Source organism: Hylobates moloch, unplaced genomic scaffold (assembly GCF_009828535.3).
Source record: "Hylobates moloch isolate HMO894 unplaced genomic scaffold, HMol_V3 SCAFFOLD_2, whole genome shotgun sequence".
NCBI classification, from domain to species: Eukaryota; Metazoa; Chordata; class Mammalia; order Primates; family Hylobatidae; genus Hylobates; species Hylobates moloch.
This window is the reverse complement of record NW_026652277.1, coordinates 27,061,721-27,078,675: the sequence shown is the minus strand read 5'-3', so window position 1 is coordinate 27,078,675 and position 16,955 is coordinate 27,061,721. Positions and strand designations below refer to the sequence as shown.

The 16,955-nt window shown below is 35.8% G+C and overlaps 1 protein-coding gene and 1 pseudogene across 1 annotated transcript in view; one reads left to right on the top strand and one right to left on the bottom strand.

The window, feature by feature from the left end:
• The window catches only part of ARHGEF38 (Rho guanine nucleotide exchange factor 38), a 141,971-nt gene extending 126,222 nt beyond the window's left edge, over nucleotides 1–15,749 (top strand). Inside the window, exons 11-14 of the mRNA XM_032163596.2 lie at nucleotides 1,755–1,898; nucleotides 2,720–2,918; nucleotides 3,052–3,311; nucleotides 12,554–15,749. Of these exons, the coding sequence (XP_032019487.1) occupies nucleotides 1,755–1,898; nucleotides 2,720–2,918; nucleotides 3,052–3,311; nucleotides 12,554–12,739 (789 nt within the window). The 3' untranslated portion in view covers nucleotides 12,740–15,749. The remainder of the gene's footprint in view (nucleotides 1–1,754; nucleotides 1,899–2,719; nucleotides 2,919–3,051; nucleotides 3,312–12,553) is intronic.
• Nucleotides 13,864–16,714, bottom strand: LOC116476401 (ATP-dependent RNA helicase DDX50-like; annotated as a pseudogene).
• Nucleotides 16,715–16,955: the final 241 nt, after the last annotated feature.

Genomic DNA, 16,955 nt, shown 5'->3' with positions numbered 1-16,955 from the left:
TAATACACTTTAGGTATAATACATTCCACAGTGAAAAATGAGGATTTAGCTCTCTCTTCTCTCTATACCCCCACATCTGCTATAGTCATACACACTCTTTCTATACCCCCTTCAATACAGTTATAGCATAGATTTGGTTGAGTTCACATTAAGCGTGTAAAGTATGTGATTTGTGTGTTAGTCATGATTCCAGTAGGAAAAACATAATGCATTCAAGTTAGGCATTTGGAGGAAACTTTAATAACTATTTACAAAAATGTGAGTATGGCACAGGAAAACCTTTAGAAATAGTGCCTTCCCCTGGGCAGGAATAGGGGTTTGGGGTACAACAACATCTAGGTTCAAAGAAATATGGGGAGGGAGCAATCATAGCAATGTGTAGAGAGAGAGGTGTGTGGAGAGGGTGACTTGATAGGAGCTGTGTGTTTCTGTCAATACTACCGAAAGCAAAATTAGGAAATAAATATCCTGATCTCATTTTCTTCCCCCATTCTAATTTCCTACAGGTGCTCCTTATTGATGGATTGATCGAATCCGTTTGGAAGCCAGAGAGCAAGAAAGCTGTTTTGTTGTTGTTGTTGTTGTTGTTTTTGAGACAGGATCTCACTCTGTCACCCAGGCTGGAGTGTCATGGTGTGATCACAGAGCTCACTGCAGCCTCAACTTCCCAGGTCCAAGCAGTCCTCCTGCCTCAGCCTCCAGAGTAGCTGGGATTACAGGCACACACCACCTCACCCGGCTAATTTTATTTATTTATTATTATTATTATTTTGTAATTTTTAGTAGCAGGCCAGGTGCGATGGCTTATGCCTGTGATTCCAGCACTTTGGGAGGCCGAGGCGGGCGGATCATGAGGTCAGGAGATGGACACCATCCTGGCCAACATGGTGAAACCCCGTCTCTACTAAAAATACAAAAAATAATTAGCCGGGCATGGTGACGCGTGGCTATAATCCCAGCTACTCGGGAGGCTGAGGCAGGAGAATCACTTGAACCAGGGAGTCGGAGGTTGCAGTGAGCCAAAATCATGCCTCTGCACTCCAGCCTGAAAAAATTTTTTTTTTTTTTAGTAGTGACTAGTTGCCCAGGCTGGTCTTGAACTCCAGGGCTCAAGTGATCTTCTGGCCTCAGCTTCCTGATTAGCTGAACTACAGGCATGTACTACCATGCCTGGCTAAGATTTAAAAATTTTTTAGAGACAGGGTCTTGCTGCATTGCCCAGGCTGGTCTCAAATTCTTGGGCACAAGCAGTCCTCTTACCTCAGCCTCCCTATTGGCTGTGATTACAGGCATGAGCCACTATGCCAGGCTTACCCAGTTTTTGAGGGGTAAGGATGTAAACTCCATTTCTTTGTAGGAAGCATTGTTGAAGAATTTGTTTCAAAACCAGCACAGGCTCTTAATCAGTGCTCTTTCTTTTAGCTGCTTTCCCTTGCCACCATCCTACCCCACCACAAGGGAGGTACCTACTGCCATGAGCTCCTGAGCTTTTCTTCCAAGACTTCATCGCTATTTTTTCTCTTCTGTTCTTTTATTTGGCTTGAAACTTAAAAAAAAAAAAACCTATCATGTTTGTGGGGTTTCTAGAGACAATAAATTAGACTATATTTATCCAGAAGTTCTAAAGTTGCCCTAACTTTTCACAATGGAGCTATCATACAGTTCCTCAACTGTTCATCACAACTCAATACATTTAACACCTGATATGATTATCTAGGTGTCTGGAAACAATGCCATATTATTTCTACCTATAGGTGCCACTGTTGGTTTCAAGCATTTCTGAGATTCAGAATCAAGTACTAGAAGAGATCCAAAATTTGAATTGTGTGAAAGAAAACAGTGTCACCTTTATTGAGAGGAAACTCAGTTTTGAAAAGAAGAAGCCTGTGCAGATTCTGGTGAGTTTGGCAGCATTTACGACAATGATAACTTTTACCTCTTTGCCTTATCCAAGTCGTAGTATCATATTATTGTCCAGATCACTTATCTCATTCTAATATCCTATAATTTACGTATGTGTAGAATTTCTTGTACATTTCTATCCTATATACCATAAGCTCCATAAGATCATGGATTTTTTTTCTACTTTGTACATGATGTATCCCCAAAGTGCCTAAAATGACCAAAATGGTGCTTGTCACAAGGTAGGAGGCACTCAATAAATATTCATTGAGTAAGATTTTATGAAGATAAATCATATAGTCCATCCCTTTCCTTTTCTACATAAGGCATACCAGGCCCCAGAGATAAGTGGGTTTCTCAAAGTCTCTTAGGGCCCGAGCTGAGGGGGGAGTATAAGCCTCTTGATTCTTGTCTAATTTGCTGATGATATTTCCCAGATAAAGACATGCACATGTACAATTTACTTAATTGAATATTATTTATCAAGTGCTTAATATGCAAGGGGTTGTCTACAGAATGGCAAAGAGTTTAAAATGGCTGTGCAACATCCTGGAGGGATTAGAACCTCTGCCTTCTTATTCTTGTTTTTTCTTCTCTACAACACTGCCCTCCTGTGCTTACTAGAGACATTTTTCACTGAATAACTTAGCTGGGTACTTTACAATAATAGCCTGCTCTATGCCTGCACCTTGAAATAATCCTTTAAAAATATATGACTCCTACGTTTAAAAAATCTTCAGGGAAAAAATATTTACCAACTCCATGAGGATTTTATTATGTATCTGTCTAAATCAAAACCTCTCCTTATTTCTCCCAGCCAGAAATGCCACATCAAACTGACATTCATCGCTCCAAACTTCTATCCACATATAGTGCAGAGGAACTCTATCAAGCTAAGCGCAAGTGCAATGCTACACAAGAATATGACATCAATCTTCTGGAAGGAGAGTTGGTGGCTGTGATAGAACAGAAAGATCCACTGGGGAGTACAAGCAGATGGCTTGTGGACACAGGAAGTGAGTTTTTCCCCAGAACTACCACTCTTCTTTAAACTGAGATTTTCTGAGCGACCTCCATGTGCTTCTCTGAGCACATGTTTGGGAAGAGTATACCCATGAACTTGGTTCTTTCTTTTTATTTCCTATCCAGATGTGAAAGGGTATGTTTATTCCTCCTTCCTAAAACCCTACAATCCAGCAAAAATGCAGAAAGTGGATGCTGTGAACAGGTTCTGTGACGATGATTTTGAGAACATCAGCCTCTTCGTGTCTTCACGGCCAGCTAGTGACAGTGTCACAGGCACCTCAGAAAGCAGCATTGGTGATAGCAGCTCATCTCTTAGTGGCACATGTGGAAAGTTTGAAACAAATGGTACTGATGTTGACAGTTTTCAAGAAGTAGACGAACAGGTAAAAATTTGATGTAAAAATATGTGGTTGTTCAAATCATGAAAGAGTACCTCTCTACTGTACTCTATATTACTGTAACACTTGGTGGAAAAGTACCAGCTTTGACATCAAGGAGACCTGGCTCTATTAGCACAGTGGACCTTTTTGTAAGGAGTTTAATTCCCTGAGCCTGTTTCCTTAAATGAAGCAAAGGATTAGAGATAAAGTGTGTATGTGAAGTAGCCAGCACAAAGTAGACACACAATAAATAGGAGCTATTACTATTACCCTGCTGTTACATACTTACAGCAAAGTGTCTTTTTATACTCCCCCATCAAAGAAAAGTAGTTCAATACTGAACAGATTGCTGCCATCAATAGCATGCGGGAAATTGTCCATGATTCCTCTAAGAGCATAATCTTCATTGAGCTGTCTAGTAATTGGCCAGTTTTAATCTCATGTGTGATACCACACACTATATATGGAAACTTTTTCTTTCTTTTTTTTTTTTTTTTTTTTTTGAGATGGAGTCTCACTCTGTCGCCCAGGCTGGAGTGCAGTGGCGCGATCTCGGCTCACTGTAACCTCCACCTCCCGGATTCAAGCAATTCTCCTGTCTCAGCCTCCCAAGTAGCTGGGACTACAGGCACACATCACCACGCCTGGCTAATTTTTGTATTTTTAGTAGAGTTTAGCAGGGTTTCACCATATTGGTCAGACTGGTCTATACTGAAACTTCTAAGAGCTATATTTCCCTCACTGCACTAATGCAAAGGCTACTGGTACAATCTTTTTGCAAAACGTTAAGTTAATTATAGTGCAGGGCTTGTTTTTGCAATATCAGAAAGTTTCAGTATACTTAATGGTTCATTCCCCAGTGGTGACCGTCTAATTCCTTTATTTATTTGCCTTGCTTTTTCTTTAGTGTTGTATTAATAATTTATTTAAATTTATTTTTATAGAGGTTATGTATATGTATATGTGTAGATAGATAGATAGATAGATAGATAGATAGATAGATAGATGATAGATAGATAGATGATAGATAGATAGAGAAGTTAAAATAGTAGAAAAGCATACATAACTTAAAAGTAAGCTGGGCTTGGTGGCTCATGCCTGTAATCCCAGCATTTTGTGAGGCTGAGGTGGGAGGATTGCTTGAGCTGAGTTTGAGGCCAGCCTGGGTAACATAGCAAGACCTCATCTCTACTAAAAATAAAAAAAATTAGCCAAGAGTGGTCGCCCACATCTGTAGTCCCAGCTACTGGAGAGGCTGGAGTGGGAGAATTGCACGAGCCGGGGCGGTTGAGGCTGCAGTGAGCCGTGATCATGCCACTGCACTCCAGCCTGGGCAACAGAGGGAGATCCTGTCTTTAAAAAAAAAAATAATAATAAAAGTAATGGTTTTTAGTCCCTTCTCCCCTTGTTCTGTGCTTCAGAGACAATGCTTGGGTATATCCTTTGTATATTCTGTGCATATACAAACACATTTATACCAGTGGGAAACATATCATATATGGTATATAGGGTTTTTTTTCCATGTAACAATATATCTTAGACACAATTAAACCTAAATAGCTATCTTATTCCTTAAAAAGCTCTACACAGTATTTAATTTTATGTATATAATTTATGTGACTATCACCCTAATAATAGATACATAGAATGTTTTGGGCTTTTAAAAAATTTCAAACAATATTTCAAGGAAGGGCCTTGTCCATTGATTTTTGTGCATTTATATGAGTATATAAGTGTAAAACAAATTCCTAAAATATTAGAGGGTCAAAGGTATATACATTTAAAGTCTTTATAGACATTGCCATACTGACCTTCAAAAGTATGGTATCTATTCAGTTTCTTTCATTAACAGTTATTGATTGCTGTCCAATTCATGACTTTTTTTTTATTTTTTTTGGTTTGGTGTTTTTGTTTTCAAAAGCAGCTTATCAATATCTTATATTCATGTCATATAATTAACCCATTTTTAAGTGTACAATCCATGACTGTTAGCATGTATTACAAAGTTGTACAAGTTTAGTATATTTACAAAGTTGTGCAACCATCACTTTAATCCAATTTTAAAACATTTCTTTCACTCCAAAAAATCCTTTGCACCCATTTGTAGTCCCTCCTCTTTCCCACCCCAACCCCAGGGAACCACTAACCTACTTTCTGTCTCCATACATTTGTCTTTTCTGTATCTTTTGTATAAACAAAATTGTACAATATGTGGTGTTTTTACGGCTGCTTTTTTTCACTTAGCAAAATTTATTGAGAGTCCTCCATGTTGTAGTATGTATATGTACTTTGTTGCTTTTTATCGCCTACTAATATTCCATTCTGTGGGTATATTTTGTTAATCCACTCACCAGTTGATGGTCATTTGGGTAACTTCTAGTTTGGGGCTATTATGAATTATGCTGCTACGAATATTTGTGTGCAAGTCTTTGTTGTGGATTTAATTTCTCTTGAGTAGATACCCAGAAGTGTAATTTCTTATTGGTTTTTTAAATGTATGTTTAAATTTTTAAGAAACTGCCAAATTGTAATCCAAGGTGGGCGCACCATTTTAGATTCCTACCAGCAAAGTATGAGGGTTATGGGTTGCAGTTTCTTCACGTCCTTGTCAACACTAGTTATTATTTGTCTTTTTAATTATAGCCATCTTGTGGGTATGAGGTGGTATCTCTTTGGGGTTTTAATTTGCATTTCTCTAATGATTAATGCTATTGAACATTTTTTCATGTGCTCATTTGCCATTCTTTTATTTCCTTTGGTGAATGTCTATTCAAATATTTGCCTATTTAAAAAAAACTGGGTCATTTTCCTTCTTATTTTCCCATTGTAAGAGTTCTTTATAAACCTGAGTGCAAGTTTTTTTTTAATCAGGTATATAATTTGCAAATATTTTCCCCTGGTTATAACTGACTCTTAACTTGTCTGGACATTACTATTTGTTCTTATTACCCTTCTGTCTTGACGTTTCAAAACACTATTTCTCTATTACTTGTTCACTCTGTTGTTTATTCAGTTTCTAAAAGACATATTATAATGCTAACTAATGAATTTTTATCAGCGAAATCTATGTACCTAATTAAATGTCCTGTCAGACTTTGCCTTGTCCCAATAACTTAGATGGACAGAAATCTGAGGGCCAAATTTATCAACACACTCTAAAGCTGGCTTGATGTTGAGTTCTTGTTCTTACTTGGCTCTACAGGGACTTCGGACTAAGCACCTCACATGGACTTTCTGCCTGGTGTTTGTAGTATGAGACTGCATTTAGTTCCTACTAGCTGGTACTTCAAAGCAATTTTCTCCAAGCAATCCAATCAATATATATAATGTGAATTACGTCCATTAGAGATTTCCATTACCAAGAGAGGAAAAAAATGAGATAGTATTTCAAAACAAAAAATATATTAATGGCATATCTTCATAAATTGTTATTTGCTTTCTTTTTCCTCTGCATTTGGCACCAATTCAAAATAGGCATAGCATCAGGAATATAAATATAAGCATATATAAGCATTATTACTAATAAAACTGGATTGAAGATGCATCTTGGATCTGTAGCACATGGAATCCCTGATACTTTCCCTCAGAGTAGAAATTATCTAACTCAAACTGAAGGTGAACCCTGTGCATGGACAAAGTCTGTCCCAACAAACTTACTACAAGATGAGGAAGAGGATGCACCTGTTGGAAACTTCAGTACAAGGGAGAAGAGAAGAAAAGGCTGCATAGAAATACCTCCCTTAATGTCTTAACTCCAGCCAATAGATGCACATGGGCCAGTGGTTTCCAGACTCCCCCTGTAATGCATAATATTGAAAACAGAGAGAAAGGAGTATATTAGGTCCCTAATCCTTGCCCCAGGGCTGATGTTTCTATTCTGTTGGCTTTTAGAAATTGTGGGCAGAAGAAAGTGATTAACTTCTGTATTTGTGATGTGATAGTATAAGTCAATATACATTATAGAGATCCCTGTAATGTGGTCGAAAGTGGAAGAAAATTATATCTTCTTTACCAACAGTGAGAATACAGTACATATTGTAATATTTCACATTTGTGGTATCATACAAAGCAATTTTCTGTGTGGCTATTTAGACTTTTGTTCTTGATTTTATTTTATTATCAGGAACATCAGCTGAAACTTGTACTGGCTTAATTGGATGCCACTTTTGGTTATCATTTATTTCCCTCTCCCTTCCTACTGTGGTAGCACTTTTTTTATTTCCTCCGGAATTGCTACAGCATGTTTCCAAGGGGTGTTGTAGGATGTAGCCTGGTTTTATTGATGGGTCTAGTGGACTCTGACAAAAAGGACTGGTGGCCTCTACCTCATACTCAGGGGGTCCTTTGGGGCCCTAAAGATCATTCACATATAGGCAATTTCAAACTTAGATTCTTGTGGCTCCGTGATTTTTATACTAGAGCTGAATTTTTAACCTGGACGCGAAGACCTGAAGTGGTCTATGAATGAGTTTTGGGAGGATTTAATGAGTCTCCTCAAATACATTGGAAATATTATGCTTATTTGCATATGTACACATCTGTGGTAAAAGAAGTTTATCATTTTAAACAGACTTTTAAAAGAAAATTTTATCTAAAATGTTAGAAATCACTGTGTAGAGGTTTAACTTGCTTATCCATTCTCCTCCTCAAGTAAGAAGAGAGATTGCTACAAAAAAGTTCCCCCAAATTATGTTCTGGAGCCTTTTTTGAATAATGGGGATGAGCTAGTGGATAGTCACAACCTGGCAGTACTGATTTATACCAAAGGTCTTAGTTTTTAAGTTCTTCATTTTGTTTTTTGCTATATCAAAGAATGTAACAAAAGCATTCACGTAAATATGCCTTCCCATTCTAATGTATTCTCTCCTTTTGTCCATCAAATAGTAATGGCATGCTCTGCATTAGTGTTCCATGCTGTATAACAAATTATCACAAACTTGGTGGCTTAAAACAATACAAACATATTTCTCAGGGACTGTTGTCAGGAGTCCAAGCACGGTTAACTGGGTGCCCTGCTTAAGATCTCACGTAGCTGCAATCTAGGTGTTTGCTGGTTGTATTGCTTCTGAAACTGGGGGTTCTCTTCCCAGCTCATGGTCATTGGCAGAATTAAATTTCTTGTTCTGGTCGGACAAGGAGTCCTTACTCCTTTTTCTTGTTGGCAATTAGCCAGAAACCACTTTCAACAACCAAAAATGGAAGGAAGGAAAGAAGGAAGAAAGGAAGAGAGGAAGATGGGAGGAAGGAAAAGAAGATACTAATAGCACTTGGGTGGGTTTTGTTTTGTTTTGTTTTGCTTGACTTTACTTAAAATTTTTTTCTTCATCAAAATTGCTCATGTGATTAAAACATATAATTGTTAAGTGAAGAACATGAAAGCTTGCTCCTGAAGGGTGAGAGAGAATAATGAGCATTTTTCATGCAATACAACTATCTTGGTTTCCAGAGATACATATGATATACCATAAATGCTGATTCTGTACCTTTTAGTTTTAGAAAAGAAGATTAACATATATTATGACTTTTGTGGCTGTTAATTGGAGAATTGGGATAAAAATAAAATGATACTCAGTGAAGTCAGGTAGTGTGGGTCACTGAGGAAGGAAAAATCAAATGCACAAATATAGAATAAGGGAATGCCAAACTGGGAATGTTACCACAGGGAAAGATCTGGTGGTTATAAGCAGTGGGTAATAAACTAGGTATGGGTCAATAATACAGTGTTATAAAAAAAGTAAATGTGGTAGAAAACTGAGTTGTATTCACAGAATACTGCACATAAAATGAGTCAGAGCTTTATAGAGTAGAAAGAAGCAATCAATAAAATACATTTTTAAAAGTGCTAAGGAAAAACAGAAGAAGATTAGGTGATTATGGCTCAAATTAACAACATTGTAATTAATGTGCCCGGACCAAAACATATTAGCATTCAAGGTTAGAAACATAAAGACTAAAACAATTAAAATGTTGAAGATAATGAGAAATCTTTCAGTTCTTAAATGCATGACAGGTCAAAAATGTATAACTTGTAGTCTAACATTAAGGAGACTAAAAATACTAAAAAGGAGACTTAAAAAAGAGACTGAAAATAGACTGCTGTCTCTTTAAAAGCAGCTTACTTCCATTTTGAGTATATAATATATGCCCCCATTTAACGTAAATTATATAAAAACTAAAAAGTGCTCATCCTAAATAAATTTTGGGTCATGATTATCTAAAGCATTGAAAGCATATAATTTTGTACTTTAAATTTACAATTTCATGAGAATGTATTTTAATATTTAGAATATAAACTATAATTTCATACCAACAGATCTAGATGGAAGAGTTTATATTTCGCTTGAGAGAATTCTGCTAAGGTGAAAAACTACCACAAATATTTAGAAATGTTCTATTAGTAGGCAATCTAACCTGCTAAAAAATCTATAGTTGCATTGGTGAAGCATTACCTATTATTTATAAAAATTATAAAAGATGATTACCAACCACTAATGCAGGCTCTTACAGATGTTTCAGATATATTATAGTATATTACATTCCCGAATACTTTTGCAAACCACATCTTCCATTCTGTTCCTGTGGATTTATTCAATGTTTTCACTTTCTAAACAACAAAACAACACCATCTGCAATATACTAGAAACTCCAGTCCCTCTCCACAAGAATACACTTTGTACATACTTGCTAGAACAAGAGTTTGGTCTCTAAAGCATTATGAGAAATGGACCAAGCACAGGATTTGAAGTTAGAAGATATTGGTCATAGCAGCACCAATTAGCTGTATAATTAAAAATATGTTTCTTCTGTAAGACATAACTCATAGGGTTGTTGAGGACAAAGCACATTTAACATATAGCTGCCATGCGCTCTGTAAAAGGTGTTTATTATTGCTAACACTCCATTGCTAAAGAATTTATAGTATTTTTAATTTTCTTCTTTATTTAAAAAAATTATGTAATAATTTGACCATGTTCATCAATCTCTTGTATGTATCTTTTATGATACAAGATGATGTCTTATATGATATCCATGCCTTTCAATAAATATTTGAATACTCCTACTAATTTTCAGGTCAAATCAATAAATATCTGAATTCCTACTTTGTATCATAATGTGGTCAATGGAGAAAAGTTTAAATGTGTCTCTTAGCACATTTGGGCTGCTGTAACAAAACACCATAAACTGGTTGGCTTATATACAACAGAAATTTATTTCTTACAGTTGTGGAGGCTGGAAGTCCGAGATCGAGGCACCAGTTTATGTGGTGTTTGCTGAGGGGCAACTTTCTGGTTCATAGATGGCACCTTCTCGTTGGGCCCTCACACGGTGGAAGGGGTGAAGAGTCTCTTTTGGGCTTCTTTTAAAAAGAAACCAACCCCATTCAGGAAGTTGAAGGCTAATCACCTCTCAAAGGCCCTACCTCTTAATAGCATTACCTTGTGGATTAGGCTTTCAACACACAAACTTTGAGGGGAAACAAACATTCAGACCATAGCAATGTGGTTCTTTCCTTGGGGAGCAGCTCATATTAGTTGATAAATCAATATACCAATCAATGGAATCAAAGTTTCATCAAAAGTTAAATAACAGTTTAATATTTAAATAACAACTTCAGCTTCAGCTATAGTCTCCTTTCCACACTATCCATTCTCTTTTCCTGCTTAATGAAGTAATTAAGTCATCTTATTTCTCATAGTTTCCCTTATCTATTGAACCTCAAGTTTGAGAGTTAATCTGCTTGTCTTTTCCTATATGTTGTTTTCATGTATTCATCTCCGTACCTTCAAATATGACATATTCACGCCTTTTGTCAGCTTTGTCATTTATGAAAGATAACTTCTTTCAAAATCCAGCTCACCATTAGCTGATGCATCATCTGTATGTAGAGTTGTTGCTGTTTTGGTGTGTTTTGTTTTGTTCACTGGCATTTTCTTTTCCTAGCTGAGTTGTAAGTTCTCCAATAAAATAATAACCGGCACTTAGTAGGTACTTGAAAAATTTTCATTAAATAAATGAATGAGAATAAATGTTGCTTAAATAAATGAATGGGAATAAACTAAGCCAATTGCTTAATTTTGTGGCCATAACTAAACATTTTTATTATCAATCTTATGATTTTATTGGAAGAATAACTAAACACTTATTTTGGGGCTTCTTACGCACTTTATAAAGTGTTCTTTTGAGGTCAGAGAAAAATTCTTTTGACTGAAATATTGTATTATTCTAGGTCATAAAATAATTTTTAAAATTATAAATTTAATACATTGTCATTATAAAGGTTTGGGAAATAAAGAAGGGAACAAGGAAGTAAAAATGAAAATCAGCTATAATTGTACCATTCAAAGAAACAATAACAATATTAGACTTATATTGTACATCTAATTTTATGTTCTTTTTAAGGTTTACTATTTTATCATAAGTGTTTCCCATGTTATTAGTCAAAGAAAGCATCGTTTTTGTTGTTGTTTTGTGTTTTTTTTTTTTTTGGAGACAGAGTCTCACTCTGTTGCCCAGGCTGGAGTGCAGTGGCATGATCTCGCTCACTGCAACCACCGCCTCCCTGGTTCAAGCTATTCTCCTGCCTCAGCCTCCTGAGTAGCTGGGATTACAGGTGCACACCACAACACCCAGCTAATTTTTGTATTTTTTAGTAGAGACGGGGTTTCACCATGTCGGTCATGCTGGTCTTGTACTCCTGACCTCGTGATCCGCCTGCCTCGGCCTCCCAAAGTACTGGAATTACAGGCGTGAGCCACCGCGCCCGGCCTGCACCGTTTTTAATGACTACAAATTTCCTTAGTATGAGGGTCTGGAATTTAACTATAAAACTTCTAGTGTTATTCCTACTACTCTCCCACTTTTCACCATTCCTATGGGTAATCCAGTAACATTGTTAGGCAAAAATTTCTGACAATGTTTCCGTAGAAGAGATTCTTCAAGCTATTTTGATTCACAAGGAATTAACATTTTAACATTATTAAAAATCTTTTAATAGAAACTGCCAAGTTGCCTTCAAGCATGGACAATGTATACTCCTCCTAACAGAATAAGAAGAATACCTGTTTCACTCCATTCTCACCTGGGTTGTATTTTAGCAAAATATATCCAATAGAAGGAGTTGGACAATGTGAATTTGGCAAAACAAAAAAACTTTAGCATTGCTTCTAAAAGCTTGGAAACTTTTATTATGTTTCTCTTAATATTTAGGTTCCAATTCCAATAATGTCTTTTGTTTCTTTGTCTAGATTTTCTATGCAGTTCATGCTTTTCAAGCACGGAGTGACCATGAACTCAGCCTTCAGGAATACCAGAGAGTTCATATACTTAGGTTTTGTGACCTAAGTGGCAATAAAGAGTGGTGGTTAGCTGAAGCTCAAGGGCAGAAAGGATATGTGCCCGCTAACTACCTTGGAAAGATGACTTATGCTTAAGAAAATAAGCCTTCAACTTTTATTTTCCAGTAAGTTGTTGATTGACTACCTCATAAAACTGACATTACAAAACTTTGGACCAGAAAGCAAGAAACCTCCAAACTACAGAAACTGATACTATACTGAGTTTTCAGGAATACTGTACTTCCTAACAGGATTATTGCATGAATGTATTATAAAGGATACATGTTGAAAGAAATACTAAGCCAACAGAAATAGCAAAGCAAATAACCCAAGCTTCAACTATCAACTACTTAAAAGTGAAGATCTTTTGAAAGAGTAATTATATTCTTTTATCATCAAGAAAGGTTGGATCCAAAAGTTTTTCAATTTACTTTTTTTTACCGTATGATGTATTTTGCCTCAAATGTTTTTGTTTTTCATATTGCTCTCTTGCAAATGCATACATGTTTATATACATACATATAAACCATATATATTATGTAGCTTTATACACATATGTGGATAATATGAATTATACACCTATATGTATAAACCAGAATATACACCAAATATACATAAGAGGAATATACCACCAACTAGAAGTCTTTGATAATATATTTTGTTAATGTTTTGTTTATATGTTTTGAACTAAAAGAAAACTGAATAACTTGATATTAACATGTAACATTACTGAATGCATACTATATGCCAGACATTGTTCTAAGTGCTTTATATGTACTAACTTGTTTAATACTCAAAACATTAAGAAGAAACCATGGTCCAAAAAGGTGAAGTAATTTAATCCAAATCACATTGCTAGTAAGTGCTGGGTCTGGACTTAAACCTAGGTATCGTAAACCAAAAATAAAATTCTAAGGCTTCCAACCATCTAAATAGACTTCTCCCTCAGCCAGGGCTTTTTTCTTTCCTTTTTTTTTTTTTTTTTTTTTTTAAAAAAAAAAAAAAGACAATAAAAGGAGGTTTTTTTTTATTCAAAGGTGTAACTGGATAAGTAGGTTTGTTTACAACCATTCTTGTGAAATACTTTTTTAAAAAAATATGATCAACTTCTTTGCAAATAGCAGACACATACCTCAACAACGATGACCTAATTTTTGATCCATAATGTACATGATTAGGTAAATAGGTAAGCTCACACTGGTAAATTAACTATCAAATACTCAGTCAAAACTCCATTTGTGGCCCCCACTTCTTGATCTATTTCTATTCCACTTCATCTTCTACCATCTTGTCGACTTCCTGAGCGACTGCCTTGTCGACTCTCTCTACCTGACCAACCGCCAGATCAACCACCTGACTGGCCTGACCAGCCATTCCTCTGTCTGGAATTAGAAGATGTTTCCATCATAATATTCTTTAATTTCAGGTAATTTAGCTGGCACTGAGAGTATCCAGCCAGAATCATGCCACTCTGCCTGTAACCTTTGACTCAATTGGAGGAATATCAAAGCAAACACCCCTATTTCCTTTCAGGAGGCACACTCTGGTAATCTGAGACACTGCATTACTATTTAGCTTTCTAAGTTCTTTCCAAGCACGGCTGACATCCTGTATTTCCTCTAGGCTTTCCAGAGTCATGATCACAAACCCCTTATCAGGGTTGATTAAAGATCGTGGTTCAAAGCTTGATACACCAGAAACGTGGGCTAAAGCTGCAGCCAATGCATCCATCGCCCCTTTCTCTTCTATCAGTATCTGAGCTGATGGTTGGAAAAAAATCAACAGCAGCATAAGAAATGGAAGCCAGAGATCTTATGGCATCCATGCTTTTAAATTTAACTAGATCCATTGTAGAAGGAACACCTACACATTTAAAAGTAATTCCTGTTTTTTGTTCCACGTCTTAGTTGACCTCTTTCTCTTGGTTGATAAAAACATATACAAACCCCTGTCTTTCCAGCTTTATCCATGCATCCAGAGAGATGGATATAGGACTCAATATCCTGAGGAGGAGAACTTTGAATCACCAGGTCAACTACAGGAATGTCCAAACCACGAGGAGCCACATTGGTTGCCACCAAAACTTTATAATTACCTCTCTGAAGCCTTTTAGTGTAATTTCTCTTTGTGACTGTGCAATGTCCCCATGTAAACACAGTGCATTCTGTTTTGTGCAGATTCATGGCCATGTCAGTTACATTCTTCTTGGTCTCACAGAAAACAATAGCCCTCCCTTCAGATCCACTGTAGACTTGAAGGACATCTCATTATCATCTGTGTTTTATAAAGGAGGAAACTGAAGACCTCACATGGAGCGACTGGGATTTAAAACCAGGTCTTCTGACTTTAAGGCCTTTTCTTTTAGTGTTTTCCCTTTTCTTTTCCTTAATCACTAAAATCTATAGTCATATAATCTTACAAAAAGCATGATATGCAAAATAGAAAAATGATAGTCACCACATATCTACTAATGGGATTAAAATGTACAATCCTAATAGCTTACTTGTTAGCACACTTGCTTATCTGTCCATTCATTCATTGAACCAGTATTTATTGAGAGTTAGTGGGAATACAATGCTGTGCAAGACAAACAAGATCCCTCCCTTCATACCACTTAAATTCTAGTGGGGAAAACATCTACACATAACAAACTAAATAAAATGATCATAAAATAATAAATGCTATTTATATAAAACTGGCTACTTTCATTACTGCTCAGTTAAAGGGTCTTGTAGCTCATTTTATGATATGAAAAAAATCAAGGTCTAAAAGCTCCTTGAGACAATTTAAACTCTAATACCAAATATACCTCTATAAAATACCAAACTGAGCTAAATACTATATTAGATATGTGTACTTATACATATGTACGTAACCTAAATATATGTATGCACACATTATCTATACAAAGAGCCATACTCAGTGAAAGATAAATTACCTCCTAAAGTCCCCTCTGAGGTACAATAGAAATTAAAATAATTGCTTCTCTTCTCAACTCTATGTAGCACGTATTTTCTGTGATGGGATAAATGTTTTCATTTCAAGTGCCAATGTGTGAACTGTAATAAACATTACTACTTTCATTTTTTGTAGGTATGGAGGTTACATTAACTGTTATAGTTGCCGAGCTGAGTTTTTATGTCAGGTAATTTTGTTTAGTCCAAACTGGTTTTGAACTATAAACAATTATGGATATGTATTTTTTGGTTTCTTTGACCCTGAAGGGAAATTGGGGTGTATGTCAAATTAATGTTTTATCAAAATAAATCTGTTTTTCAAAGCAAAAGTCTCTGTAGGATTGAGATAATTCATTATTTACATATGGGGTAAACAGACATTTACTGCCTATTGAGATCATGATTGAGATAATGGATTATCTCAATCCTGGATTCTAATTTACTACAAATAATTTAGCACCATTATTTAACAAAGCAGTTTAAAATAATAATCTTTCCTTTAAAAAAAAAGACCAACCTTAATTTTAAAAGCTTTGTGTTTACAGAGATCACCTATCAATATACTTTAGAATAATGATGTTAGAAAAACCTAGGGATTAAGGAAGACAGTTTGAGATTAGAGATTTGTAGAGTGAAGATTTAGTAGCACACATCAAGTTTGATGGAACAGGCTGTTCATAGTCTTGTGAATCTGTGAATTTGTTGGATATCCAGTTTTTTTGCTGTGAATAATAAATTGTTTCTCTGATGCAGAGGGCTTCCTATCTTCTCTCAGAATATACATGTACAACAATTGCTGGTTAATTTGTTAGCTTGCAAGTAAGACAACAATTCAGACCTTCCACATTTTCTGACTTAACCCACTTATGCCTAGTGTTCCATTATTGCAACGCTCAGCTTGTAGGAGTTATTTATATCCTACTGTTCAAGGTCATCACCAGGTCTGATTTTTCACCAAAAAAATTTGCAACCTCTGGCATAAATGGGTTAACAATGTACAAAACAATCTCAAGAATTAATCATTATATGGGAGCTTACTGTATACAAAGTTAGCTAAAATTAGGTAAAATGCTGTAACATTTTGAGCACTAAGTAAGATAGCCTTTTCTTTCATGGTATAGGAAGAAGCCATCAGTGTGTGAACAAGTCATACATTTTCATCTGCAAAGACCCTTGGGAAATGATATTTTTCTTCAAAACTTATCAGGAATGTGCATAACCAGGATGAATCAAAATTCAACATTTATTACATACTATGTGAATATATTACATTGGCAATGTAGGAAAAGTGAGCAATGTGAGAAAAAATATTGTATTAAACACCAAGAGAGTTCACAATTTATTGGAAAAAGATA